Source organism: Passer domesticus, chromosome 6 (genome assembly GCF_036417665.1).
Source record: "Passer domesticus isolate bPasDom1 chromosome 6, bPasDom1.hap1, whole genome shotgun sequence".
In the NCBI taxonomy this organism is placed as follows: domain Eukaryota; kingdom Metazoa; phylum Chordata; class Aves; order Passeriformes; family Passeridae; genus Passer; species Passer domesticus.
Window position 1 is genome coordinate 53,872,503 of NC_087479.1, and position 23,992 is coordinate 53,896,494.

At 58.5% G+C, this 23,992-nt stretch overlaps 3 protein-coding genes across 3 annotated transcripts; 2 read left to right on the plus strand and 1 right to left on the minus strand.

The window, feature by feature from the left end:
• Window positions 1-270: 270 nt before the first annotated feature.
• On the minus strand, window positions 271-4,664 carry TKFC (triokinase and FMN cyclase). Its single transcript, XM_064425775.1, has 18 exons — window positions 4,527-4,664; window positions 3,831-3,873; window positions 3,538-3,727; window positions 3,356-3,466; window positions 3,091-3,272; window positions 2,942-3,020; window positions 2,754-2,843; window positions 2,607-2,641; window positions 2,425-2,509; window positions 2,261-2,350; window positions 2,061-2,177; window positions 1,771-1,890; window positions 1,550-1,687; window positions 1,184-1,290; window positions 997-1,100; window positions 885-918; window positions 689-778; window positions 271-601 (listed from the first exon to the last, which is right to left on the minus strand). The coding sequence occupies exons 2-18, from the start codon at window positions 3,834-3,836 to the stop codon at window positions 431-433; spliced, it is 1,749 nt and encodes a 582-aa protein (XP_064281845.1). The 5' UTR covers window positions 3,837-3,873; window positions 4,527-4,664; the 3' UTR covers window positions 271-430.
• An 82-nt stretch (window positions 4,665-4,746) lies between these two features.
• Window positions 4,747-16,427, plus strand: DDB1 (damage specific DNA binding protein 1). The gene is made up of 27 exons (XM_064425765.1): window positions 4,747-4,949; window positions 5,338-5,486; window positions 5,564-5,680; window positions 6,633-6,854; window positions 8,050-8,164; window positions 8,264-8,361; window positions 9,056-9,214; window positions 9,561-9,644; window positions 9,796-9,912; window positions 10,246-10,348; window positions 10,444-10,519; window positions 10,599-10,707; window positions 10,925-11,103; window positions 11,184-11,347; window positions 11,427-11,534; window positions 11,733-11,940; window positions 12,036-12,131; window positions 12,303-12,414; window positions 12,862-12,985; window positions 13,224-13,388; window positions 13,728-13,822; window positions 13,946-14,116; window positions 14,588-14,697; window positions 14,846-15,015; window positions 15,120-15,222; window positions 15,441-15,564; window positions 15,854-16,427. Exons 1-27 carry the CDS (start codon window positions 4,889-4,891, stop codon window positions 15,935-15,937), a joined length of 3,423 nt encoding a protein of 1,140 aa, XP_064281835.1. The 5' UTR covers window positions 4,747-4,888; the 3' UTR covers window positions 15,938-16,427.
• Window positions 16,428-17,955: 1,528 nt separating this feature from the next.
• On the plus strand, window positions 17,956-23,894 carry VWCE (von Willebrand factor C and EGF domains). The gene is made up of 19 exons (XM_064425791.1): window positions 17,956-18,077; window positions 18,553-18,647; window positions 18,721-18,810; window positions 19,076-19,204; window positions 19,291-19,407; window positions 19,474-19,590; window positions 19,989-20,524; window positions 20,599-20,692; window positions 20,781-20,863; window positions 21,062-21,149; window positions 21,257-21,342; window positions 21,508-21,625; window positions 21,929-22,014; window positions 22,185-22,281; window positions 22,350-22,432; window positions 22,583-22,673; window positions 22,764-22,846; window positions 22,952-23,042; window positions 23,147-23,894. Exons 1-19 carry the CDS (start codon window positions 17,968-17,970, stop codon window positions 23,569-23,571), a joined length of 2,619 nt encoding a protein of 872 aa, XP_064281861.1. The 5' UTR covers window positions 17,956-17,967; the 3' UTR covers window positions 23,572-23,894.
• The last annotated feature ends 98 nt before the right edge of the window (window positions 23,895-23,992 follow it).

Here is a 23,992-nt window from a genome sequence, read left to right on the forward strand (position 1 = left end):
CCCTGAAGACATGGGACAGCTCCCCGTGGTCACCCCACGGGATCTGGGATCATGCTCTGCCCTGTCCCTGCTTGTCCTTTGCCCCTTTCCCAGAATCGCCCCCAGACCCCGTGCCCAGAGCCATGTGAGCTCTGTGGTTTCCCCTCCACACCCTGGGTTTCCTTCCTCCCCCAGTCACAGGATCCCTGTTCCCATCTCCCTTCCCAGCCTGGAGCAAAGGGGGGCACCCCCAAATTCCACCATCCTCCCCCTCCAAGCTAGCATGGGGGACACGGAGGGTTAACATTTATTGAGAAAGATCCTTGAAGGAACACGGGGGGTTATTGGGATACACCTCCCTCTCACACGGCAGGGACACAAGGGTTTATTGGGATAACCGTTTCTAGCACTACAAGGGGACACAGATTTTTAGGGATACACATCCCTGTCATTACTGGGGGGTGCCCAGGGGGTCCTGCAGCCCCTGCAGCACCGCTCCCAGCACTGCTGCCACTGCCACAGCCCCGGCATCGGGCTGCTCCAGCCGGGAGGAGCGGATGTAGCTGGCCCTGCCTGCCCCAGCCTCCATGTGCCTGGTGGCCTCCGCCGCCGCCTCCGCGCTCTGCCAGGGAAAACAGGGTGTTTTCCAGGACAATGGCAGGGATTCCCATCCAATTTTCCCACTATCTCAGCTCCCAGCTCTGCACACCTGGACAGCTGCTGCCAGCACTCGGAGTGGGTGGGCACCGGGATTGCGCAGGGAATGCAGAGCCTGTGCGGCTGCAAACAGCGAATCCAGCTGCAAAGAGTGGGAATTAGTCTGGGATCCAGGGCCGAGGCCAGGGGGGAACTCCCTGGCATCCTCCTGGAAGCCTTCACGGCTCCGGGGCTCTCCCAGCACTCACCATTGTCCGGTCTCCTGGCGCAGCCCCTCCGTACCTGTGTGGGATGCAGGGAAATTCAGGGGGGATTGGGATTCCCAGGGGGAACTGGGATTCCGCAGCCCCCGGCACTGACCTCTGCATGGCCTCAATCCCGGCGTCCATGGCATCAGCCCACGCCGGGAAATCGCTGCGGCCACGCAGGCTCTGGCCAGCCGCCGTCAGGAAGAGCCCGTAGAGCTTTGGGAATATCATCAGTCATATCCTGGAACCACGGCCAGGTGTGTTCTCCCATTCCCATCTCCATTCCCATTCCCACTCACCACTCCGGAGGAGCCTCCCATCTGCTCCAGCACCACATCAGCCAGGGCGGAGAGCAGCTGGGCTGGAGCTGCCGGAGGCGGCCGGGAGCGCATCCATTCCTGGATGGCTGTGGGAATGGAAGGGATAACGGGATGGGGGGTGGCCCTGCAGTCCCCTGTCCCTCGTGGGGACAAGCAGGGACAGCCCTCAGTTCCATAGGGAAGCTGCCACTGGATGCAGACACATTCCAGGATACAATTACAGGAAGGGACACCCCAGGTTTCCTTAGTCCCACGAAGGGATGTCCTGGGGAACTCCCCGCTCCTGGGAGGTGCCACTGGGGTATCATTCCCCACAATTCCCTGGATAATGGCCCCCACACCCACCTTGGGCTGCCTGGGCGTGGGTGTGGCCGCAGTCCCCGTCACCTGCTCCCCGATCCAGCTCGTTGAGCTTTTCCTTCATATCCAGCAAGGTGCTGCACACCCGCTGCAGGACCCGCTCCACCCGCGCCGTGCTGAGCCCTGCCGAGAGGAGATGCATCCCTGCACGTTCCCGAGGGAAACTGAGGCACGCAGGGGTGTGACAAGGCATGGGAGCCCTGTACCAGTTCCAGTCTCATCCTGTGGCTTCCTGGGTGCCTCTGTCGGTGCTGGCACCTCCTCCCTCCGGGCGGTCGCCGGTCCCGCGAGAATGTTGGGCCACGCCATGGCCGTGGTCTTGGTATCTGCAAAAGCCAGAGGCATGTGGTGGCTCAGGATCCCATTGGATCCTCACTGGCACACCCAGCAGGCAGGAATTCCACCTCCAGACATCCCACTGACTTTGTGTCCCATCACCCAGTATGTGAAAACCCCTGTGTCCCAATCCCAGGCCACATTCCCACCGGGAACTCACCGATCAACCTGAGCAGCTCCTCATCCACCAGCATGAGGGTGAGGGAGACTCCAGCCATTTCCATCGCCGTCATGAAGGATCCCACCAAGGCCCGGGCGATGCGGATCCCTCGGTTCTCTGTGGGATCCAGGATCGAGACAGGGTCATTCCAGAGCGGCCGGAGCCAGGGAATGGGATCCCAAGCTCCCCTCTGCACTCACCCAGGCAGCGCACAGCAGCTCCAGCCACAATTCCCAGCTCCAGGCAGGACAATCCACCCAGATTGTTCACCACGAGCACCACAGAGGATCCTGCAGGATGGGGGGCAGGATGAGACTGGGACCCAGGGGGTTTGGAGGAGCACAGAGGGTCCTGGGGAGCTCACCAGGGGTCAGGGACAGGTGGGAAGCACTGGATGGATCCGTCATGTGCTTCAGCATTGTCTCCACAGCCTTATCTGCCGGCAGCACCTGGGTGGGACACGAAGGAGGGGAAGAGCAGAGTGGGGAGATCCGGGAATAGGGGGGATCTGGGAATGGGGAGGAAGCAGCAAAATTTCCTCCTCACCTTCATCCTTTGCACTCCAGCCTCGCCGTGGATCCCTACGGAGATGGGGCCGTGTCACATCCCAGCCCTGGTGATGGCTCCCCGGGGGGGCAGGGACACTCGGACCCTCCAGGGACCCAAGAGGGACACCAAGGGGCCGCTCCTCACCCAGCCCCAGCTCCATCTCGTCCTCAGCCAGCTGGAACGAGGGCTTGGATCCCGGGATGCTGCAGGGAGAGAGGCTGAGACCCAGGGTACCTGTGCGGGTGGGAATGTTCTGTTAAAACTGGGGGGATTTTTGGGATTCAGGGGGTGGGGGACACAGGACAGCATTTCCATGGGATATCACAACGCACCCATGACTTTGGCAGCTGCCATCGCCTTCTTCTCGATCTCATCCAAGCTCGCTCCCGCCTCGGCCAGAGCTCCCGCCACCTGTCCCAGGCAGAGCGGGTGAGCGACCCCCCAGAACTCCCCAGATCCCCACAAAGGGTCCCAGCAGCACCTTGTGGATGAGGATGGTGCCACAGATCCCGCGGCGCCCGGCTTTGCCTGGCTTGGTGAAGGCGCAGTCGTCGCCCACCACCACCATCCGCACGTCGGCCCCCTCAGCCCGCGCCCGCTCCAGGGCCATCCCGAAATTCAGCCGGTCCCCGGTGTAGTTCATCACGATCAGGAGGATCCCGGCTGCAGGAGGGACGTAGAGACAACGGCAACGGTGCGGCACTGGAGGGAGGAACCCCAGAATTCCACCCCGGGGCGTTCCCAACCTGCTCCGGCCTGTGCCACGGCCCGGATGGCCGCCAGGATACTGCCCACGGACGGGGACGCGAACATGGCTCCGGCCACCACTCCGGTCAGCATTCCCTTCCCCACGTAGCCTGCGGAGAGGGAAGAGGGCTCGGAGCCGCGTCCGTGGGTGGGGGGTACAGGTGGGACAGGGGGGTCTCACCTGCGTGGGCGGGCTCATGGCCGGAGCCCCCCCCGGACAGCAGGGCCACACGGCCACGGATGGCCTGCAGGTCATCCCGAAGGACCACCCGGTGTCCCTGGAGCAGCCGCAGCCCCGAATTGCAGGCCACCAGCCCGGCCAGCGCGTCGTCGGCGCAGCCGGACACCGTTGTCACCAGCTTTTTGGGGACCTGTGGGGAAAACGGGGAGCGGTGGGATGGGAAAAGGAGAAATGCCAGCCCCAGAGGAATGCCAGCCCCACAGGAACGCCAACCCGCCCTGCTCCGGGCTCACCTCCATGGGAGCGGAGCGCCGCACTCGGATCCGAAGACGGAATCTGTCCGGAAAGAGGGCAAGGTCCAGTGTGAAGTGGACAGCGGTCCGGAGGGGGCTGGGAAGGGGGCGGGATGGGATGGTGCCTGGTGTGATGGTGATGCTATGGGGAGTGTCCGGCGGGCATGGGGCTGGCGCTGGAGCTGTCCCCAAACACGCACACCTCCCCAGGCAGGGAGCTCCCTCTGGGAATTGGCGCCAGGATGTGACCACTCCCCCGGCACCCAGCCAGGCCGCCCTGCTGGAACGAGGCGCCAGCATGGGACAGCCTCTAAAGAGGCCGCCTTTTTGGGAAGAGGGAGGACAGTGACGGGCCCCCCTCAAAGAGGCACCCCCTTTTGAGGTGGGAAATCAGCATGGGACTACCCCCAAACAGGGACCCCCTTTTTTTTCTTTTTTTTTTTTTTCTTTTTTTTTTTTGTGTTGGGGAGGCTCCCACGTTCAGGGATCTCCTCTCAGTGTAGGCCCTTGACGGATCCACACTCCCCCCTCACAGCGGGGACCCCTACCCCAGCTTTCGGGGGGCACAGAGCTGCAGGGAGGGGGCTGCACCCTCCCATGCGGGGCCCTTCCTTCGGGATACGGCGTGGGGTCGGGGCGGGATCAGCGCTGGTCCCGCGGCCTCGGGGGGAGACCCCCGCGCATCCCCCTCCACACCTGCGCTCTGCCGAGTCCTCCAACCGCCCTTATCGGCTGCTCCTCTCGCTCCTCCCAGCGGGCTAGAGCGGCTCCTCTCGTCTGCTCCTCCGAGTCCTCCCAGCGGGCTAGAGCGGCTCCTCTCGTCTGCTCCTCCGAGTCCTCCCAGCGGGCTAGAGCGGCTCCTCTCGTCTGCTCCTCCGAGTCCTCCCAGCGGGCTAGAGCGGCTCCTCTCGTCTGCTCCTCGCGGTCCTCCCGGCGGGCTAGAGCGGCCCAGCGCAGCCACTTCCCGGAAGTGGCGGCGGCGACGGCGGCGGGGAGGCCGCGCTTTCCGTTCCCGCCGGTTTTCCTCGCGCCCCCCGGGACCCCCCGGCTCCCCCAGCATGTCCTACAACTACGTGGTGACGGCGCAGAAGCCGACGGCCGTCAATGGCTGCGTCACCGGTACGGCGGGGCGGGCGTGAGGGGAGCGCCCCGTTTGGGAGTAGCGGGGGATTGTGGTTTACCGGAGGGTTTGGGGGCTGCCGGAGGGTTTTGGGATACTGGGGGGTTTTGGGGTGGAGGAAGGATCAAAGTGCTCCTGAAATCCATAATAGTGAGAGAGAGTGGGGTTTGGGGAAGCCACGGGAGCCCAGGAGAGAGGATTCCTGAGGAAAAACAGTAGGGAGAGCGTTTCTGCGGAAAAACGAGGAGCGCAGGCCGAGGGAAAGCAGTTGCCGAGAGCGTCTGGCACTGTGGAAGGAAGCAGCTCCAGGGAGGCTGTGGAAGTGCAGCCCGGCTCCCCGAGGTGCCAGCTGATCCCTCCCGCGGGATCCCTTCCCTGTTTTCCCAGGACACTTCACCTCGGCGGAGGACCTGAACCTGCTGATTGCCAAAAACACCCGGCTGGAGATCTACGTCGTGACGGCCGAGGGGCTGCGGCCCGTCAAGGAAGTGGGGATGTACGGGAAAACCGCCGTCATGGAGCTCTTCCGCCCCAAGGTGGGTGCCGTGCCCCCCGGGCGGGCTGGGAATGCCCGGCCCTGGAACTCGCGCCGACCCCGGTGTTTTTGGGGCAGGGCGAGAGCAAGGATTTGCTGTTCATCCTGACGGCCAAGTACAACGCCTGCATCCTGGAGTACAAGCAGAACGGGGACAGCATCGACATCATCACCCGTGCCCACGGGAACGTGCAGGTGAGGGGGCAGGCAGCGCCTGGGCTGGGGATTGCCTTCCCTGGGCTGGGGATTGCCTTCCCTGGGCTGGGGATTGCCTTCCCTGGGCTGGGGATTGCCTTCCCTGGGCATGGCTTTGCCTTCCCTGGGCATGGCTTTGCCTTCCCTGGGCATGGCTTTGCCTTCCTGGTGCAGCAGGGTGCTGCTGGATTTCTGCTCCTCTCTTGGTGGTGCCTTGCCGGCTGCTGGATCCAGGAGGCACCACAGGATGTTTCCGGAGTTAGTCTTGGTCTCTGGAAGGATCTGTGGAATTCTGGGGTGGTTTGGGTTGGAAGAGAGACCTTAAAGCTCACCCAGTTCCCTTTCTGTGGGCAGGGACACCTTGGTTGCTCCAAGCCCCATCCAGCCTGGTCTGTAACACTTCCAGGGATGGGGCAGCCACAGCTTCTCTGGGAAATCCATCCCAGGGCCTCATTACCCTCACAGGGAAGGATTTCTTCCCAGTATCTCATCTAAACCAGCACATGGAATCCTGGAATGGTGTGGGATGGACAGGACTTAGAGATCATCTCATTCCACCCCTTGCCATGGATACCTTCCACTAGACCAGGATGCTCCAAGTCGTTTCCCTATGGATTCAACTATATTCTTGGGAGACCTTGTGGAATAACAAATTAAATTTAAGGAAAATTAAAGCCTAAACTCCTTGTGGGGCCGAATTTTCCCTGGGAAATGAATCCTGTGGGAATTTGTGGTGAAGCTGTGCAGTGTGGGAGCTCTGCCAGGTGGGGCACTTGGAAAGGTGTCTCCTCCTTGGGGCTTCCCATCTGGAATTCTCTAGCCTGTTGGGAAGTGTGCAAGGAGCCATTCCTCACCTAAGGGCTGGTAACTAGCTCCTATCCCTCTTTTTCAGGGATATTGTCCTGGCACTAATCACCCTTTTCTTTGCCCTCTCTCTGGAATTGTCCCTCAGGATCGCATCGGGCGCCCCTCGGAGACCGGGATCATCGGGATCATCGATCCCGAGTGCCGGATGATCGGGCTGCGCCTCTACGATGGCCTCTTCAAGGTCATCCCCCTGGACCGGGACAACAAGGAGTTAAAGGCCTTCAACATCCGCCTGGAAGAGCTCCAGGTCATCGATGTGAAATTCCTTTACGGCTGCCAGGCTCCCACCATCTGCTTCGTCTACCAGGTGCCTGCTTTTCCATGGATAACCCAGGTGGAGCCAAGGGCTCCCAAGCTTTTCCAAAGGCTTTCTGGAAGGCAGAATGAGGGATGATTCCAGTTCCTCCAGGTCCCTATTTCTCCATACTGCCTTTTTCCAACTCTGGGAGGGAGGAAGCAGCACTTTCCCACAGGATTCCTGGACAGCTCTGCCTTGGGTGGGAATTTTCCTGGTTATACCCCCCAGGAGGAGTTTAGGGATCTTTCCAGCAAGATCCACAAGCTGTTGTTTCCCACAGCGAGATTTGAGCCTTTCCTTAAAAAACAAGGCAGTGACCTGCTTGCTGTTCTTGGGAGGTGATTCCAGGTGTGTAGAGAGGATTCATAACCTCTCCCATCCTTTGGCTCCTCATGGAGGGGAGCATTCCAGGTTTTCTCTGGATGCCTGTTTGGATCCTTTGCTGTTCTGACTGAGCAAAGGATTAGCTTTCCTGTGTTAAATTCCAGGCTATCCCAAGCTTAGCTGAAATCCTATGCCAGCAGTGGCTCCATTATTCCTTGTTTGGGCACTGCTGGATCCCCCCCAAATTTCCTGAAGGGAGGAAACCACTTTGTCACTGCATACCTGGAAAAATGCTTTTCCAACTTTTAAGGATTCCATGATCCATGTCAAAACAACTTGAACCCTTGGAGCAGGATGTCAGTTCTGACTCAAAAACCTCTGGGTTGTTTCTATCCCTGCCTATGTAGAGGAGAGTGTTTCCAAGCTGTTTCCTTGATTCTTTCTTCATTTATTACTCATTATCCCAGGACTTGGCCTGACTAGGACAGCAGGAGCTGGGATAATTTTTGGGAAGTTCTGAAATTATAGGGAAATATTATAAAAACCCCTGAATTCCTGGACATTTGCAGGAACTGGAGGAGGGGGTGATACTCCATTATGCCACTTGTTCCCAGGTTGTCAAGAGGAACACAAATTCCAGAATATCAGTTCCCATATCATTGTAAAACAATGGAAAAATACTTTCCAGCCTTTTCCAGCACAGGGATTTTCTCAGGGGGTAATTATATATGGAAAAATTTGGGAAAATGGTGGCGTGTGGATGTGGGGGAGGTTGAGGAGGTGAGAAGCCTCAGAAGCTCTCTGGAATGGGTGTTTTTGTAGGAGCTGAGGTGGAATCTCCTCACTTCTGGAATCTCATCCACTTTTGCTTCTCTTCCAGGACCCCCAGGGCCGCCACGTGAAGACATACGAGGTGTCCCTGCGGGAGAAGGAATTCAACAAAGGCCCTTGGAAGCAAGAAAATGTGGAGGCTGAAGCTTCTATGGTCATTGCAGGTTGGGCCTTGTTTGTAACAGATCTTCCCATGTTTTTCCAGGCCGGATGGCTCCTTTTTTTCCAGGCAGGTTGTCTCATGTTTGTTGTGTGCCCCGCAGTGCCGGAGCCCTTCGGAGGCGCCATTATCATCGGGCAGGAATCCATCACCTACCACAATGGGGATAAATATCTGGCTATCGCTCCTCCCATCATCAAGGTGAGGGGAGCCAGGACTGCATCCCAAAATATCCCTCCTTTCCCAGGCCTTCCAGCCAGCAATTCAAACCCCTGTTGTCCCAAGTGTGGTCTAACAGTGCCACTTATTTGGACTTCCTGAGGTTTGGCTTCCTGGTCATTGTTTTTGAGGGCTGAGGGACATCCATGATCCTGTGTGCCTCCTCTTTCTGTAGAGCTCTTGGAATTTTGTTTGGGCCCCAGGGAATGGGATTCATTAGGAATTAGTGCATGGTGTGGGCACAGTTCCAGGGCAGAGCCTGGTTTCATTTCAGGCAGTGGAAAACATGGATGAGCCCCTTGGAGACTTGTTCAGAGGAGAAAAGGCTTAAAGATTTTGGGACAGCATTTGGAGTTGTGGGTTTTGTGGGAATAACAGGCCACTTCCCACGTTTAATTGGAGGAGGAAGCACCAATGGCATGGCTGAGGTGCTGCTCCAAGCTGAAAGAGGGCTGGAACTGCCATCCAAAGGTCCTTTTAACATGGAGATAAAGACAGGCTTAAAATCTTGGGGGAAGAAACAGAAATATTGGTGCCTGAAGGTTTCAGTCCATTCCTGGAGCTCTGGAATGGGTGGGATACTGGAACTGGGAGAACATCACCTGCACAGAACTTTGGGGGAACCATTTTGGGGAATGTTTGAATGGAATCCTAGAATTCCCTTCTTTCCCTGCAGCAAAGCACCATCGTGTGCCACAACCGCGTGGATCCCAACGGATCGCGGTATTTGCTGGGAGACATGGAAGGGCGGCTCTTCATGCTGCTCCTGGAGAAGGAGGAGCAGATGGATGGCACTGTCACCTTGAAGGATCTGCGTGTGGAGCTGCTGGGAGAGGTAGGAATCACCTGGGCCAACCCTGGCACTTGCCTGGGATTCTCCCAAGTCTGGAAAGGCTCGTTTCAGGAGTGAGTGGGAATTCTGGGAGCCTTGCATTTGTCACAGCCCTGAACTGTTGGGAAAATATCCTGTGGGCACTTAAACTTACACCTCCTTCCCATTTTTTTTTTCCTGGTACTTGTACTGGAGGAGCTTGGACTGTGGGATTTATGACAGGATTAAATCCCCTTACCATGCTCAGGGTTCTTCTGTTGGATAACAGCTTAGTGGTGGAAGGTGTGCGTGTGTGTGCCAGGACCTTTCCATGCCACTGGTGGGTGACCTGCCTCTTCCCATTTCCCAGACATCCATTGCTGAGTGCCTGACCTACCTGGATAATGGAGTGGTGTTTGTTGGCTCCAGGCTTGGAGATTCCCAGCTCGTGAAGGTACGTGGCAGCTCCTGGCTGTGTGTTCCCACAGGACTCGATTTCCATCAAAACCTGGAGATGTGGATACATTTTCCTGTCTTCTCCTTGCCCACCCTTTCCCTGTCCTGCTTCTTGAAAGACAAAAATTGATTCCTGTGTTTATTCCCAGCTCAACGTGGACAGCAATGAGCAGGGATCCTACGTGGTGGCCATGGAGACCTTCACCAACCTCGGGCCCATCGTGGACATGTGCGTGGTGGACCTGGAGAGGCAAGGCCAAGGCCAGGTAACATTCCTGCTTTTCCCTCCTCACTGCTGGGAATTTTTGGCTGAGCGTATCCATAAAATCATAGAATCCCAGAACGGTTTGGGTTGGAAGGGACCTTAAGGATCATCTCATTCCATGGGCAGGGACACCTTCCACTAGACCAGGTTGCTCTAAGCCCTGTCCAGCCTGGCCTTGGTGGATCTTTCAGGATCTTTCTTCCAACCCCAAACCATTCCATAATTCCATGATTTGAGAGTGGCTTCCCCATTTCCATGAGAAATGGGACCTCCCAGAGAAGAGTGGGAGAACTTCCCAGGCACAGCTGGTAAAGTCCATCTGCTTTTCCTCCAGCTGGTCACCTGCTCTGGGGCCTTCAAAGAGGGATCGCTGCGGATCATCCGGAACGGCATCGGGATCCATGAGCATGCCAGCATCGACCTGCCGGGAATTAAAGGTGTGGGAGGTGTCCTGCAGCCTGAGGGGGGACATGGTGGGCACAGATGAGGTTGAGATGTGGAATTGTGAGGAACTGTGGCCTCCTTGTTGCAGGATTGTGGCCACTGAGGTCAGATCCGCACCGGGAGACAGACAACACCTTGGTGCTGTCGTTTGTTGGCCAGACCAGGTAAAGGTGGGATGAGCTGATCCAGGCTCTCAGCCCCATGTTGGAGCAGGAATTAATGGGAATTCCCTTTCCTGCTCAGGGTTCTGATGTTGAATGGAGAGGAAGTGGAAGAGACGGAACTCACAGGTTTTGTGGATGACCAGCAGACGTTCTTCTGTGGCAATGTGGCACATCAGCAGCTTATCCAGGTAAATCCAGCATGAGGAAAACATGGATATGGTCTCCTGGAGCCATAGGGATCGTGACATACCCAGGCCAGAGGTTGGAGTGCTTCCCTGAGTTGATGGGATCAGCAAACAGGATCCTGGGTTCATGTTCTAAGGGATATGGAAAGAGGGAGGTTCTTGCTGTGCCACCCACCTTGGAAACACTCTTCTCCATGATTTTTCTTGTTTCTCTTCCCAGATCACCTCTGCCTCAGTGCGACTGGTCAGCCAGGAGCCCAAAGCCCTGGTGAGCGAGTGGAAAGAGCCCAATGGGAAGAACATCAGCGTCGCTTCCTGCAACACCAACCAGGTGGTGGTGGCCGTGGGAAGAGCCTTGTACTACCTGGAAATCCGGCCCCAGGAGCTCCGGCAGATCAGGTGAGCCCACATCTTGAGGCCTCCTGGGATGCTGGGATTTGGGATCCAGGCTGACACCTGTCCTCTCTTCTTCCTCCCAGCTGCACGGAGATGGAGCACGAGGTGGCCTGCCTGGACATCACCCCCCTGGGAGACTCCAACGGGATGTCCCCGCTCTGCGCCATCGGGCTCTGGACCGACATCTCTGCCCGCATCCTGAAGCTCCCGTCCTTCGAGCTGCTGCACAAGGAGATGCTGGGAGGAGGTAGGAGCCTCCCAGGGGTGGCAGTGGTCACTGTTCATGTCCTGAGTGACCTCATCCATCCCTTTCCCTGCTTCCACAGAGATTATCCCTCGCTCCATCCTGATGACAACCTTTGAGAGCAGCCACTACCTCCTGTGTGCCCTGGGGGACGGAGCTCTCTTCTACTTTGGCCTCAGCCTTGAGACAGGTGACCTTTTCGCTTCCTTTCCATTTTTTTTGGGAAAGATCCTCCTTGCTTTCTCAGCCTCATGCTCAGGTGGGACTGGCTGTGGGCTGGAGGATTTCTCCAGGAGATAGATTCTTAAATCTGGGGTGTGCTTACCCGCAATCGTTTTTTCCCTGAGGTGTTGTGGCACATCCCAATCCCTTTTCCCTTTGAATCCAGGCTTGCTGAGTGACAGGAAGAAGGTGACCCTGGGCACGCAGCCCACGGTGCTGAGGACGTTCCGCTCCTTGTCCACCACCAACGTGTTCGCCTGCTCCGACCGCCCCACCGTCATCTACAGCAGCAACCACAAGCTGGTCTTCTCCAACGTCAACCTCAAGGAGGTCAACTACATGTGCCCCCTCAATTCCGATGGATATCCCGACAGGTGAGCCTGCCACGAATTCCTGATCCGAAGGGATATGGAGGAGAGGGAGGTTCTTGCTGTTTCACCCAGTTTTCCATTATTTTTTTCCCCACAAGTTTGGCCTTGGCCAACAACAGCACCCTGACCATTGGCACCATTGATGAGATCCAGAAGCTGCACATCCGCACTGTTCCCCTCTATGAGTCACCCAGGTGAGGATTCCTGGGATGAGCATTCCTGGGATCAGGGTGCTCTGCTGCACCGGGCAAGGGTTGGGGTGATGTTGCCATCCCAGGAGCAAACAGACAGCTCTTGTTGCTTCCAGAGCTCTTGGAATGGCCTTTCCTGGCTCTCCCACCCACATGGCTCTGTTTATCCCACAGAAAAATCTGCTACCAGGAGGTATCCCAGTGTTTCGGGGTGCTCTCCAGCCGGATTGAGGTGCAGGATGCCAGTGGGGGCACCACGGCGCTCAGACCCAGTGCCAGCACCCAGGTAAGATCCCAGGCTGGGTCATCCCTATGCTGTGGGGATCAGAATTCCTGATCCAGGTTTTCCTTGATGGTCCTCTCTTCCAAAGCCGTGAGTCCAGTCCCGTTCCTCAGCTGGGGAGGAATGGGATGGTGGGATCCCTCTGAGGGGGTGACACAGCCACAGTTCCATCTGATCCCCTTTATTTTTGGGTGCTGCTCCTTCCATATCCTATACAGGCTTCTGTGTGGTCTCCAAAGTGTTCCTTTTCCCAAGGATCCAGCTCTGGAAACCAGCTCTTTGTAAACTCAGATTAACACCATCACTCAGCCCTGCAGGAGCAGGGAGTGTGTCCCTGTACTCATTCCTTGCTCTACCTGCTTTCCCATCCCTTTTCCTGCTCACTGGCTACCTGAGGCTGTGTGGATATCCCAAGTAGCACCAGGATGTGACGGATTTTCCTGTTCCCAGGCCTTGTCCAGCAGCGTGAGCACCAGCAAGCTGTTTTCCAGCAGCACAGCTCCGCATGAGACATCCTTTGGAGAGGAGGTGGAAGTGCACAACCTGCTCATCATAGACCAGCACACCTTCGAAGGTACCTGTCCCATCCCAAAATCCAGCCTTTTCCATCCTGGAGAAGCCGTGGGGAGCTTCTGCCAAAGCATTTTTCTGGAGGAAAATCAGCCATAAGCTTCAGGGAATAACAATTTTTAATGGCTCAGGGTGGTGGGGAATAGGGCAGGGAATCTCTAGGATGTGTCTTAAGCTTTGAGTTTAAGGACTTGAAGATCCTAATTGTTCCTACCTTTCCCACTTTTTTTCCTCCCCCCCAGTGCTCCATGCTCACCAATTCCTGCAAAATGAGTACGCCCTCAGCCTGGTCTCCTGCAAGCTGGGAAAGGATCCCAACACCTACTTCATTGTGGGCACTGCCATGGTGTATCCCGAGGAAGCGGAGCCCAAGCAGGGCCGGATCGTTGTCTTCCACTACTCCGATGGTAAGAACAACGTCTTCTCACCTGGAAAAATCCAGCTTTTTTGGTGGGAGATCAGGGATGAACTCCTCAAACCCCAGAGAGCTTGTGTCACAGGAGCAGATCGTTTTTCCCAGGGAATCTGTTGTCAGGATCTGTAGATGCTGTGTTCCCTTTCCCCCTGTCTCATAGAGATGCCCAAGAATCCCTTACCAGCCCTGGATTCTGGGATTTACTTTCCATGTCACTTGTCCCCCTCAGAGACAGTTTTTTAGGAAGCAAAATTCAAGCCAGCTCGGCTGAACCCCCTTGACTTCCCACTCTTTGGATAAACAACCCAAGTAATGCCTGGCTTTATTCCAGGGAAGCTGCAGAGCCTGGCTGAGAAGGAGGTCAAGGGAGCTGTGTATTCCATGGTGGAATTCAACGGGAAGCTGTTAGCCAGCATCAACAGCACAGTAAGCAAAGCCCTGGCTTATTTTTAGGAGCGTGCTCGTGGATCTGGATGTCAGCCAGATGTCTGTTGAGGAGCATATCCCAGCTCCCGTGTGGAGAATCCCAATCCGTGTCCCATCCCACAGGTCCGTCTGTACGAGTGGACAGCGGAGAAGGAGCTGCGCACGGAGTGCAACCACTACAACAACATCATGGCCCTGTACCTGAAAACCAAGGGGGATTTCATCCTGGTGGGAGACCTCATGCGTTCTGTGCTGCTCCTGGCCTACAAACCCATGGAAGGGAATTTCGAGGAGGTAAGGAAGTGGTGCCAGGCATCAATTCCAACAGCTCTGGGCACAGGGAATGGTGTTGGAGGGGATAAAAGGAGGAGTTTGGCTTGACTGGATACAGTTTGACATGGATCCCTGTGGTTTCTGGAGGAATGGATCCCTCAGTTTCCAGGGAACTGGCTGTGGGAAGAGCAGCTGGTGCCTGGTGGGTGGGAGGTGCCATCTGGGATGCCTGGTGTCCACTTGGAATGGGGGTTTAAATTGCTCGAGTGGCTTTGGCATAGGCTGCTCTGCGCTTTCTCAGGATGTTTTCCAAGTGCCACTTGGACTAGGACCATCTCCAGGAGTGCCTTTCCTGCTCAGCTCCTTCCTGGAGCAGAGAGGGACATGCTGGATCCCGCCTCGCTCCTGAATATTGGTGTTGAGTGGGATGAGGATGCAGGATTCCAGGCCAGGCCACCTGGACACAGCGTGTCCCTTCTTGGCCCCTTCCAGATTGCCCGGGATTTCAATCCAAACTGGATGAGTGCTGTGGAGATCCTGGATGATGATAATTTCTTGGGAGCAGAGAACGCTTTCAATCTGTTTGTGTGCCAGAAGGACAGGTAAACTGGATGGGATGGATTGGGAATGGGATGGGATGGGATAATGGGATGGATCTTCGGGAAAACTGGAGGAGCATTCCCAGCTTTTGGGAGCAAGGGAAAGTTTGGAGTGCCCCCATCTGGGACTGAGTGGTGTTTGGGATTCCAGCGCGGCCACGACGGATGAGGAGCGGCAGCACCTGCAGGAAGTGGGATTATCCCACTTGGGAGAGTTCGTCAATGTCTTCTGCCACGGATCCCTGGTCATGCAGAACTTGGGAGAGACCTCCACGCCCACCCAGGGATCCGTGCTCTTTGGCACTGTCAATGGAATGATCGGTAAGGAGCAGGGGCTGAAGATTCCCTGCAGAATCCTGGAACGGTTTGGGTTGGAAAGCTCGTCCAGCTCCACCCCCTGCCACATTCCCGTTATTCCCGTGCAGGCCTGGTGACATCCCTGTCGGAAAGCTGGTACAACCTGCTCCTGGACATGCAGAACAGGCTCAACAAAGTCATCAAGAGCGTGGGGAAGATTGAGCATTCCTTATATCCTTTAGCATTCCAGCCAGGAACTTGTGCTGGGTGGAATTTACCAGCTGGAGAGGGTGGGAGCGGGTTTGCCATTGCCCTGAGCAATCATGGAATTAAAGTTGGGAAATCTCTGAGACCACAGAGTCCAACCATTAACCCAGCACTGACATCCCACCATTTTAACCATGTCCAGGGTGTTATTCCCTGTGGATTTGGCTCCTTAACAGCAGCACCTGGAGATCGTTCCACACGGAACGGAAGACGGAACCAGCCACAGGATTCATTGATGGAGACTTGATCGAGAGTTTCCTGGACATCAGCAGGCCCAAGATGCAGGAAGTGGTGGCAAACCTGCAGGTGAGCTTGGGAATGTGGCCTTGGATCCTTCAAGGATCTTGCTCAGGAATCCAGGCTCAGTAAATCATGGAATTGTAGGGTTATGGAATGGTATGGGTTGGAAGGGACTTAAAGACACCTCCCACTAGACCAAATTGTTCCAAGCCTTGTCCAACCTGGCCTGGAGCACTTCCAGAGATGGAGAAGCCACAGCCTCTCTGGGGAAGTGCTAAATCCACACCTTCCTGAATGATCTGGAAATGTTTTTTGGCACCTCCCAATGTCTCCAATGCTTTCCCTCCCTGTGCAGATTGACGACGGAAGTGGGATGAAGAGGGAAGCCACCGTGGATGACCTGATAAAGATCGTAGAGGAGCTGACCCGGATCCATTAGCAGGACTCGGGATTGTTCCCTGCCCCTACCCTCCACATGGAGCAAGAGAATCCTTCCCCAGCTGTGCCCAACACTGGCAGCAGCGGCCAGAGGGGGACGGAATCTCACAGGGGAAGCAGCTTTTCAGGAATTTGGGGAGGTGTCCGTCATCATGAGTTCTGCGGAATTGGTTGGGCCCAGAACTGTCCCTTTCCTTGGGTGATCCACTGGGATCTGACGCCCTTGCCTCGATTCCCTTTTCCCTGGTGTACTTAGATATTTTATTACTTGTTTTGGCTTCTGGTTTCGCGTTTGATCCTGGTTTGGGGTTTTTTTGATTCCTTGTGGTTTTTTGGAAGAGGAATCAAAGCTGAGGAGCAGCTGAGGCTGGAGCCGAGCAGGATAAGTCTCTCTCCATAGGATCCATGCCTTGCTCAGGGGGGGAAGTTCTGGGAGGTTTAAGCTGTTGCTGATTTCAGAGTTTTGCCAAATAAAGTAGTCCGAGAGGAAAGATCTTTGTCCTGAGGAATGATGATATCTGTGTCCTAGGTTCTGGGATCTCGGGGACATCTCTTTTTCAGGTGCATTTTCCTGACTTTTATTGGATTTATAGGAAATTTTAGTTTGTTGCCTGGTTGCCAGTGGCACTGTGAGTGCCTTGAGAGGCAGATTGTAGTGGAATTTTTTTGGGAAAGCTGGATTTTCCAGCTTTCATTAAGTCATTAATAGTTCTCATGGTCTCCCTCTTCTTTCACATCTGTCATGGAATTTGGGGGTTATCCTGGATTTTACCATGCTCTCCCCAGCCTGGATCTCCCCTGTACCCCTTGGTTAAGTGAGTCCCAAGTCCCATTCCATGCTGGTTTTTCCCAAATCCTTCCCTCCCAGAGACAGCTCGTGCTGGAATCATCCCTGGCTCCTGCCTCCATCCCGTATTTTCAGAGGAGGCCACAGGGACAAGGCTATATTTGGACATCTCTTCCGAGAGCTGGGGGAGCAGGGAGTGACCTTGGACTCTGTGCTGCTGCTTTTATTACCTCGGGCTCTGTTTACCTGCCTGGAGCAGCCTGTTCCCAAATTTTGGGAGGCCCAGGGAGCGGCACAGCCCAGGTCCCAGCAGCGCTCTTTTTCTTCCCACCAAAACGGGGGGTGGTGGTGCCAATGCAGTGTTGGCACCCTGCTTTTTTGGGGATAGAAGTGCTGCTGGCTAGGCCTGGATCACTGTTTATCCGCTGCCACTGGAGCTGCTTCCCAGGGATTTGGGATCACATTCCCTTAGGACAGGAGCTTCTCATGGCTGCATTGGGTTCCTAAAAAACCAGCGTGACATCCCCCCCACCATGGTTTTTATTTGGAAGGGGGCTGTGTCTTGCTGGGTGATCCCAAGCCTTGGGCAGAATCTCGTGGGGAGAAATCCATGCTGGACTGAGAATTTTGGAGGCAGCAGCGCCTTTTGCTCCATGGGATCAATCATTTACCTGCCTCCGACCTTCGCTTCATTCCCTGCCCTGGGATGGGGACACGGGGCCAGGGGGAATGTGGGGGTCACCAGAGTGGGGTGTCCCGCAGCATCCCTCTCCCTCCTGGATGCATCCCACCATCCCGGCTCCACTTGGCCCCTTTCTCCGCCGCGTGGGTCCCCGTGCAGGGCTGGGAAGGCGGCCCAGCGCCTCCAGGAGAAGGAGGAGGAGGGGTGGGGAGAGGCCATGCCGGATCTTTGCCAGATGTGGGAAAGGAGAGAAGGGGGGACGCCTTTCCCGCTGCTTCCCAAACCTAGGGGGGACCCCGTTCCCCGACGCGCAGCCAGGGCAGGAATGGCCGGGATGCCACCACTCGCCCCAGCTGAACGGGACAGCCTTGGGGTGACCCCAGGCCCCCCGTGCGGGTTTGGGGGGGGGTGGGTGGGTGCCGCTGGCGACCCCCCCCCCCGCTCTCGCCCCCCTCCAATCCCGCATTGTTCCCGGCTCGGCGGGAGGAGGAGGAGCAGGGCCAAGGGCCAGCGGGAAGGCAGGCGGGAAGGCGGGCGCCGGGACGTGCTGGAGCCGCCTGTCATGTTGGTGGAGCTGCTCTTCCAGGCTGCCTGTGTGTCCCTGTTCCTCTCCAGCGGCCAGGGCAGGGTGTATCCCGCGAGGAAGAAGCCGGCCAGCTTTGCCGTGGAGAGGTAGCTGGATTCCCCCCTTTCCTTCTCCCTTTTCCAGCTACACCTGGGATGGGCAGCCTGCCGAGCTCCGGCTGTCCCTGCCTCCCGCTGCAGGAGGGCTTGGCCGGAGGGGTCCCAGCCGGAGGGGCTGGCACCCCGCAATTCCCTCTCTCTTCCCGGGTCCAGGGGAGCATGACACTGCTCCCCGCATCCCTGTGCTTCTCCCCTCATCCCTGTCTTGCTCCCTGTATCCCTGTCCGGCCGGGGGGCGCTTCTCCCGTCACCACGTGCTGGGATGTTCAGGATGGGTGGGAAGTGGTTGTCCCCTCTCTGTCCCCCCTCATCCTACCTTCCTCTGATCCGTGCCATGCTCTGCTTCCCGGTACATGGGCACATCCTGACCGCTGTGGCTGTCCTCCTGTCCTCACATTCCTGGGACCTTTGCTCCATGCAGGGGGCTCAGGACAGGGTGGCCTCAGGCTCTGGTGTCCCACAGGCGCCGCGTGGGGCCCCACGTCTGCCTCCCAGGCTCCGGCAGCGGATGTTGTCCTGGCTGGATGCTGTCCCCGGGCAGCGGGAAGTGCACCCTGCGTGAGTACAGGGCTCTGGGGGGCTCGTGGGGGTCCTGTTCCCATTCCCAGAGCTCCTGTTCCCATTCCCACAGCGCTCTGCTCCTTCGGCTGCGGTGGTGGTTCCTGCATCGCTCCCAACCTTTGCATGTGCCCGGATGGAGAGCAGGGAATCACCTGCCCAGGTACTGAGAGAAGTGGCTATGCCGGGTGCCCTTCCCTCTCCACACCATGAATCCCAAGGCGTGGAGATGGCCACGAACCCATGGGCACCGTGCCCAACCCTCTTCCCTCTCCATGCCACAAATCCCAGCAGATGGAGGTGACCGTGGCTCCTTGTCACCTCTCCCTGACACTGTCCCCATCCCTGGGGGATCCATGGAGTGGGATGGGAAGCGGGTGGTCCTGGGGTGGCATGGGTGCCCCGTGGGTGCCACGTCTGTGTTCCAGAGCCGCCGGGGACTTGCGGAGAGTACGGCTGTGACCTGTCCTGTAACCACGGCGGCTGCCAGGAGGTCGCCCGCGTGTGTCCCGTCGGATTCTCCATGGCCGAGACGGCCAATGGCGTCCGCTGCACCGGTGAGTGGGAGTGCTGTATCCTGACGGGACTGGGCATCCCCGTGGGGCCCAGAGCCCCAATCTGCCCGTTCCCTGTGTCCCCCTAGACATCGATGAGTGCCAGAGCGCGGCCTGCGAGGGGACGTGCCTGAACACGGAGGGCGGCTTCGCCTGCGAGTGCGGAGCCGGCCGGGAGCTCTCTGCTGACCGCCGCAGCTGCCGGGGTGCGTGGGGTCCCGGGGGGGCGGCTGCGGCTCCCGAGGGATCCTGACCCTCATCCCAACCCCCAGACACGGATGAATGCCAGGCCACGCCGTGCCAGCACCGCTGCGAGAACAGCGTGGGCAGCTACCGCTGCTCCTGCCGGCCCGGATACCACCTCCACGGGAATCGGCATTCCTGCGTGGGTGAGCACCGGGATGGGGCTCTTCCCATCACTCCCGGGGGATGGAGGTGGCCCTGAGCCCCTGAGCACTGTGCCACACCCCCTTCCCTCTCCATGAATCCCAAGCAATGGAGGTGGTCACTGAGCTCCTGCATGTATGCTTAGCCCTAATCCCTCTCATGCCATGAATCTCAAGGGATGCAGGTGGCCATGAGCCTGTGGGCACTGTGCCAGACCTCTTCCCTCATCATGCCACAAATCCCAAGGGATGGAGCTGTCCGTCAGCCCATGACCACAGTGCTGCCACCTCATCCTCATCCCTGCGTGGGTCATGCTGAGGGCCCATCCTGGTGCTCCAGGCTCTTTCCTGGGCCACATCCCAGGGTGCAGCACCTCCTCATCCATTCCCTCATCCCGCAGATGTAGACGAGTGCCGGCGGCCTGGCACACGCCGCTCCTGCCAGCACAGCTGCCACAACATTCCCGGCAGCTTCCGCTGCTCCTGCCGCCCCGGATACCGGCTCAGCGCAGACAGGGTGTCCTGTGAAGGTATCCGTGTCCTTCTCCTGGCTGGAGGAGCAGGGTGGGATGCTCCCATCTCCCTGCCAGCCCCAAGCGATGTCTCTGCCTTCCTGATTTCCTTCCTAGGGTACCCCAAATCTATTCTGGCCCCATCGCCCATCCTGCAATCCCTGCAGCATCCACCCACCCTTGTCCTGCTCCCTCCTGGCTCCCACCTGCTCCCGCGGGGCTCCCCCTCTCCCCACCTCCCTGTGGCAGCTCCTGGCACCCAATTTCCTCCCTCCTCCCCATCCCTGTCCCCTGAGCCATCTCCACGTGCCATGGGAGCCCCCAGCACCTCCATCCCACCATCCCGTCATTGTCGGCACCGGGGAATCTCTCGGGAGCCCGGCAGTCGCTGGACAGAGCCAGGCTGCCAGAGCTGCACCTGCCAGGTGAGCATCCCATCTTCCCACCCCTTCCCATGGCACCATCCCGACCTGGGATGAGCCACCACGTGTCCTGGCAGGGGGGACGAGTCCTCTGTGACACCGTGAGCTGCTCTGTTCCCTGCTCCCACCCGCTTCCCGCTCCGGCTGGGGGTTGCTGCCCCACCTGCACGGGTGAGTTCCAACCCCCTGATCCCCCCAATTCCTAGGATGGCCCCCCTTGAATTCCCAGGGGGACACCCCTGACCCCCATGGCTTGCAGGGTGCCTGCACGAGGGGGTGGCCAGGGCTGAGGGCGATGTCTTCTCCCCATCCGATGGGAATTGCACCGTCTGCGTCTGCTTGGTGAGCTGGATTGGGATGGGAGAATCCCCCCTCATCCCTGGGAACCTCCCAGCACTGGTGACCCTTATCCCTGGGGACCCTCATCCTGCATCCTGGCTCAACCATGGATTGGGATGCTCTGGAGCTGATGACACCCTCCCCTCATCCGTCCATGGGGAATCAGGGTCCTCTTTCCCAGCCCCACATTCCCCTCCACAGGCCGGGAATGTCTCCTGCCTCTCCCCGGAATGTCCCCCAGGATCCTGCCCCAGCCCCTCTCCGGCTGACTGCTGCTCCTGCAATCCAGGTGATCCCAGGAGCCCTAGTCTGGGGTGTGAGTACCCCCGGGCTGGGCTGGGGGCTAGGGAAGAGCCGTGCTTGGCTCTCCAGCACCTCTCCTTCCCCTTTTCCCAGAAAAGTGCAATTTCCGGGGACGCACATACGCGCACGGAGCCCGGTTCAGCCTGGATGGGGACGACTGCACCACCTGTGTCTGCCAGGTGAGTCCTGGATGTCCCCAGGGATGAGGATCCCCAAAGCTGGGAGGTCCCCAGGGATGAGGATTCCCAGGGATACTCCAGTGCTTCCCAGCACCTGCTGGGGGCATCCCAGCTTCGCTCAGGGCTGGTGTAGGGACAGCAGGTGACCCATTCCCGTGTTCCCAGGGAGGAGAGGTGGAATGTTCCTTCACTCCCTGCCCCGTGCTGGATTGTCCCCAGCACCAGCGGCAGCTGGGTCCCGGGCAGTGCTGCTCCACCTGCCGGGACCCTCCAGCCCCTGCCGGTGAGTCGGGATGAGTGACACAGCTGGGAATGGGCAGGGAGGGACAGGGATGAGGGGGAAAAGCTGGGGAAATGGGAATGGCATGGCACGGGAAGAACAGCTGGGATAGAGGATGTGGGGGACACTTGAGTGGGACATTTGGGGATGGGATGTGGGGGACACAGGTGGGGTGTGGGGATACTTGATGATCAGAAGGGTGAGAGATGGGGAATATCTAGGAGCAGGAAGGGTGGAATATAGGGAACCCTTGGGGACAGGAAGGGTAGGTTTTACAGCACAGTTGGGAACAGGGATCCTACCCAGGTTGCTTCCTGGATGACAATGGCGTGGAGTTTCCCGTTGGACAGATCTGGTCTCCGGGCGATCCCTGTGAGTTATGCATCTGCCAGGTGAATGAGAACCTGCTCTGCTTCATTCCCTCTTCCCTATCCCTGCCCCAGCGCACGGCTCCTGCTCCATTCCCGCCCTCAGGATGCCCGTGGCCTGTCAGGCCCCAAATCCCCCAAATCCGGCGGGTTTGGGAATCCCGAGGTGTCTGTCAGGGTGTTCCCGCCCGCAGGCAGACGGCTCCGTGAGCTGCCAGCGCACGGATTGTGTGGAGACGTGTCCTTATCCCATCCGCATTCCCGGGCAGTGCTGCCCCGACTGCTCCGCAGGTGAGGGCGCGCCCGGAATTCCGGGATTCTGAGCCGCCCGGGGACCGCCTGAGCCCCTCTCCCCGCAGGCTGCACCTACATGGGGAGGATCTTTTCCAACAACGAGACCTTCCCGTCGGCGCTGGATCCCTGCCTGAGCTGCATCTGCCTGGTGAGGGCTGGGCCGGGCGTTCCCAGAGGATTTGCGGCTCCCGCCCCGTGGGCTGAAGCCCGGTTTTTGGCTCCGTTGCAGGGAAAAGCTCCGGGGGCGCTCCGGGGTTCCTAACGCCCGGCCCTCGGGGGTCTCTCCCGTCTCTCGCAGCTGGGCTCGGTGGCCTGCTCGCCTCTGGAATGTGCCATCGTGTGCTCCTACCCCTTCCACCCCGAGGGTCGGTGCTGCCCCGTCTGTGAGGGTACGAGCTCGGGCGGGTTCCCAAAATCCCCCTCAAGCCCCAAATCTCCCTGAGCCCCCCCAAACCCCCTCTGGACCTTGGTCCCTGCAGACTGCAACTACCAGGGCAGGAAGGTGGAGAACGGCCAGAGCTTCATTCCCGAGGGACAGCCCTGTACCCGCTGCACCTGCCAGGTGAGACCTCCCGCCCATTCCCATGGGATGCCCGTGTCCATGGTGCCTGTGCCAGTGTCACTCGATCCCAGCAAGGGCTGGGCTGGCTGATCCCTGTTTTTCCAGCTTGGAGAGGTGAGCTGTGAGGAGAGGCCGTGCCCCAGCTCCTGCTCTGAGCCCCACACACTGCCCGTGGGCTGCTGCCCATCCTGCCCAGGTAATGGGATCCCTAGACCCATTCCCAGGCACTTGGATGTGCCCCCTCCGGACCGGGGGTCCTGGGAAAGAGGTGGGTGCTGACCAAAATCCTCCCTCCATCAGCCACAGACAGCCGGCTCCTGCTGCAGGGCAGTGACCTGTCCTCATCCTCATCCCCATCCTCATCCTCATCCCAGTCCCCATCCTCACCCCCATTCTCATCCCAGTCCCCAGTCCCTGAAGATTCACCCCCTGGCACCCCTCAACACCGCCGCTACCGCCTGGCCCAGCTCCTGCTTCCCACCACACTCCCCCTTGGCCCCTCTCCAGGGATTTGGGGTGCTGGGAAGCCCCCTCTGACCACTCCAAGTCCCTCTGGATACCCCTTGGCACCCACTGTGCCCTCTGACCCCCTCTGTGAGGCCACGGCCCCCCCTGATCCCATGGGCAGCCCTGAGGCTCAGGAATCCCCCAGGGATGAGGATCCCTCTGCGGTGCCATCGGACAGCCCCAGGTTCCAGGTGCCAGGTGTGCCTGGAACGCCGTGAGGAGGAGGAGGAGGATGAAGGAAAGGAGGAAAAGGGGGTCTGCAGGACCAGCAGGCCTGGCCCTGGGGAGGGAGCAGCTGTCCCCCTGCCACCAATAAAGTCACTCTGGTATTTATTCCCTGTCCCCTCATCCCTGCACCACCAGCACGTGGAGCCCTGGGGCTTGTCCTCTGGGAATTTTGGGATGAGTGACTTTCCAGGATGATGAAGGCAATGCTGGAGGTGTTCAGCCCCCTCATCCTGAGTGGGGTTTGGGGACAGGAGGGACATGTTGTGCCCCAGGTCCCCCAGGCTGGGAGCTCCTCAGGGATGAGCAGAGCCACATCCAGGCTCCCCTCCTTGGGGCACAGGGACATCCTTGGGGGGTGCAGCTGAGGGTGGCACCAGGGACACACCCCATTCCCAGGGATGTGTTGGCCTT

Excerpts from the sequence above, each read along its gene's own strand:
- TKFC (XM_064425775.1), bottom strand. Across the intron at positions 3,273-3,355 it reads CGTGGCACAGGCCGGAGCAG|CCGGGATCCTCCTGATCGTG; the intron begins GTTGGGAACGCC and ends TCCCTCCTGCAG. Across the intron at positions 3,021-3,090 it reads GCACCATCCTCATCCACAAG|GTGGCGGGAGCTCTGGCCGA; the intron begins GTGCTGCTGGGA and ends TGCCTGGGACAG.
- DDB1 (XM_064425765.1), top strand. The coding sequence starts at position 4,889 with ATGTCCTACAACTACGTGGTGACGGCGCAGAAGCCGACGGCCGTCAAT. Across the intron at positions 11,941-12,035 it reads TCCGATGGATATCCCGACAG|TTTGGCCTTGGCCAACAACA; the intron begins GTGAGCCTGCCA and ends TTTCCCCACAAG. Across the intron at positions 15,016-15,119 it reads CACTGTCAATGGAATGATCG|GCCTGGTGACATCCCTGTCG; the intron begins GTAAGGAGCAGG and ends ATTCCCGTGCAG.
- VWCE (XM_064425791.1), top strand. The coding sequence starts at position 17,968 with ATGTTGGTGGAGCTGCTCTTCCAGGCTGCCTGTGTGTCCCTGTTCCTC. Across the intron at positions 18,078-18,552 it reads GCCAGCTTTGCCGTGGAGAG|GCGCCGCGTGGGGCCCCACG; the intron begins GTAGCTGGATTC and ends GGTGTCCCACAG. Across the intron at positions 21,343-21,507 it reads GCACCACCTGTGTCTGCCAG|GGAGGAGAGGTGGAATGTTC; the intron begins GTGAGTCCTGGA and ends CCGTGTTCCCAG.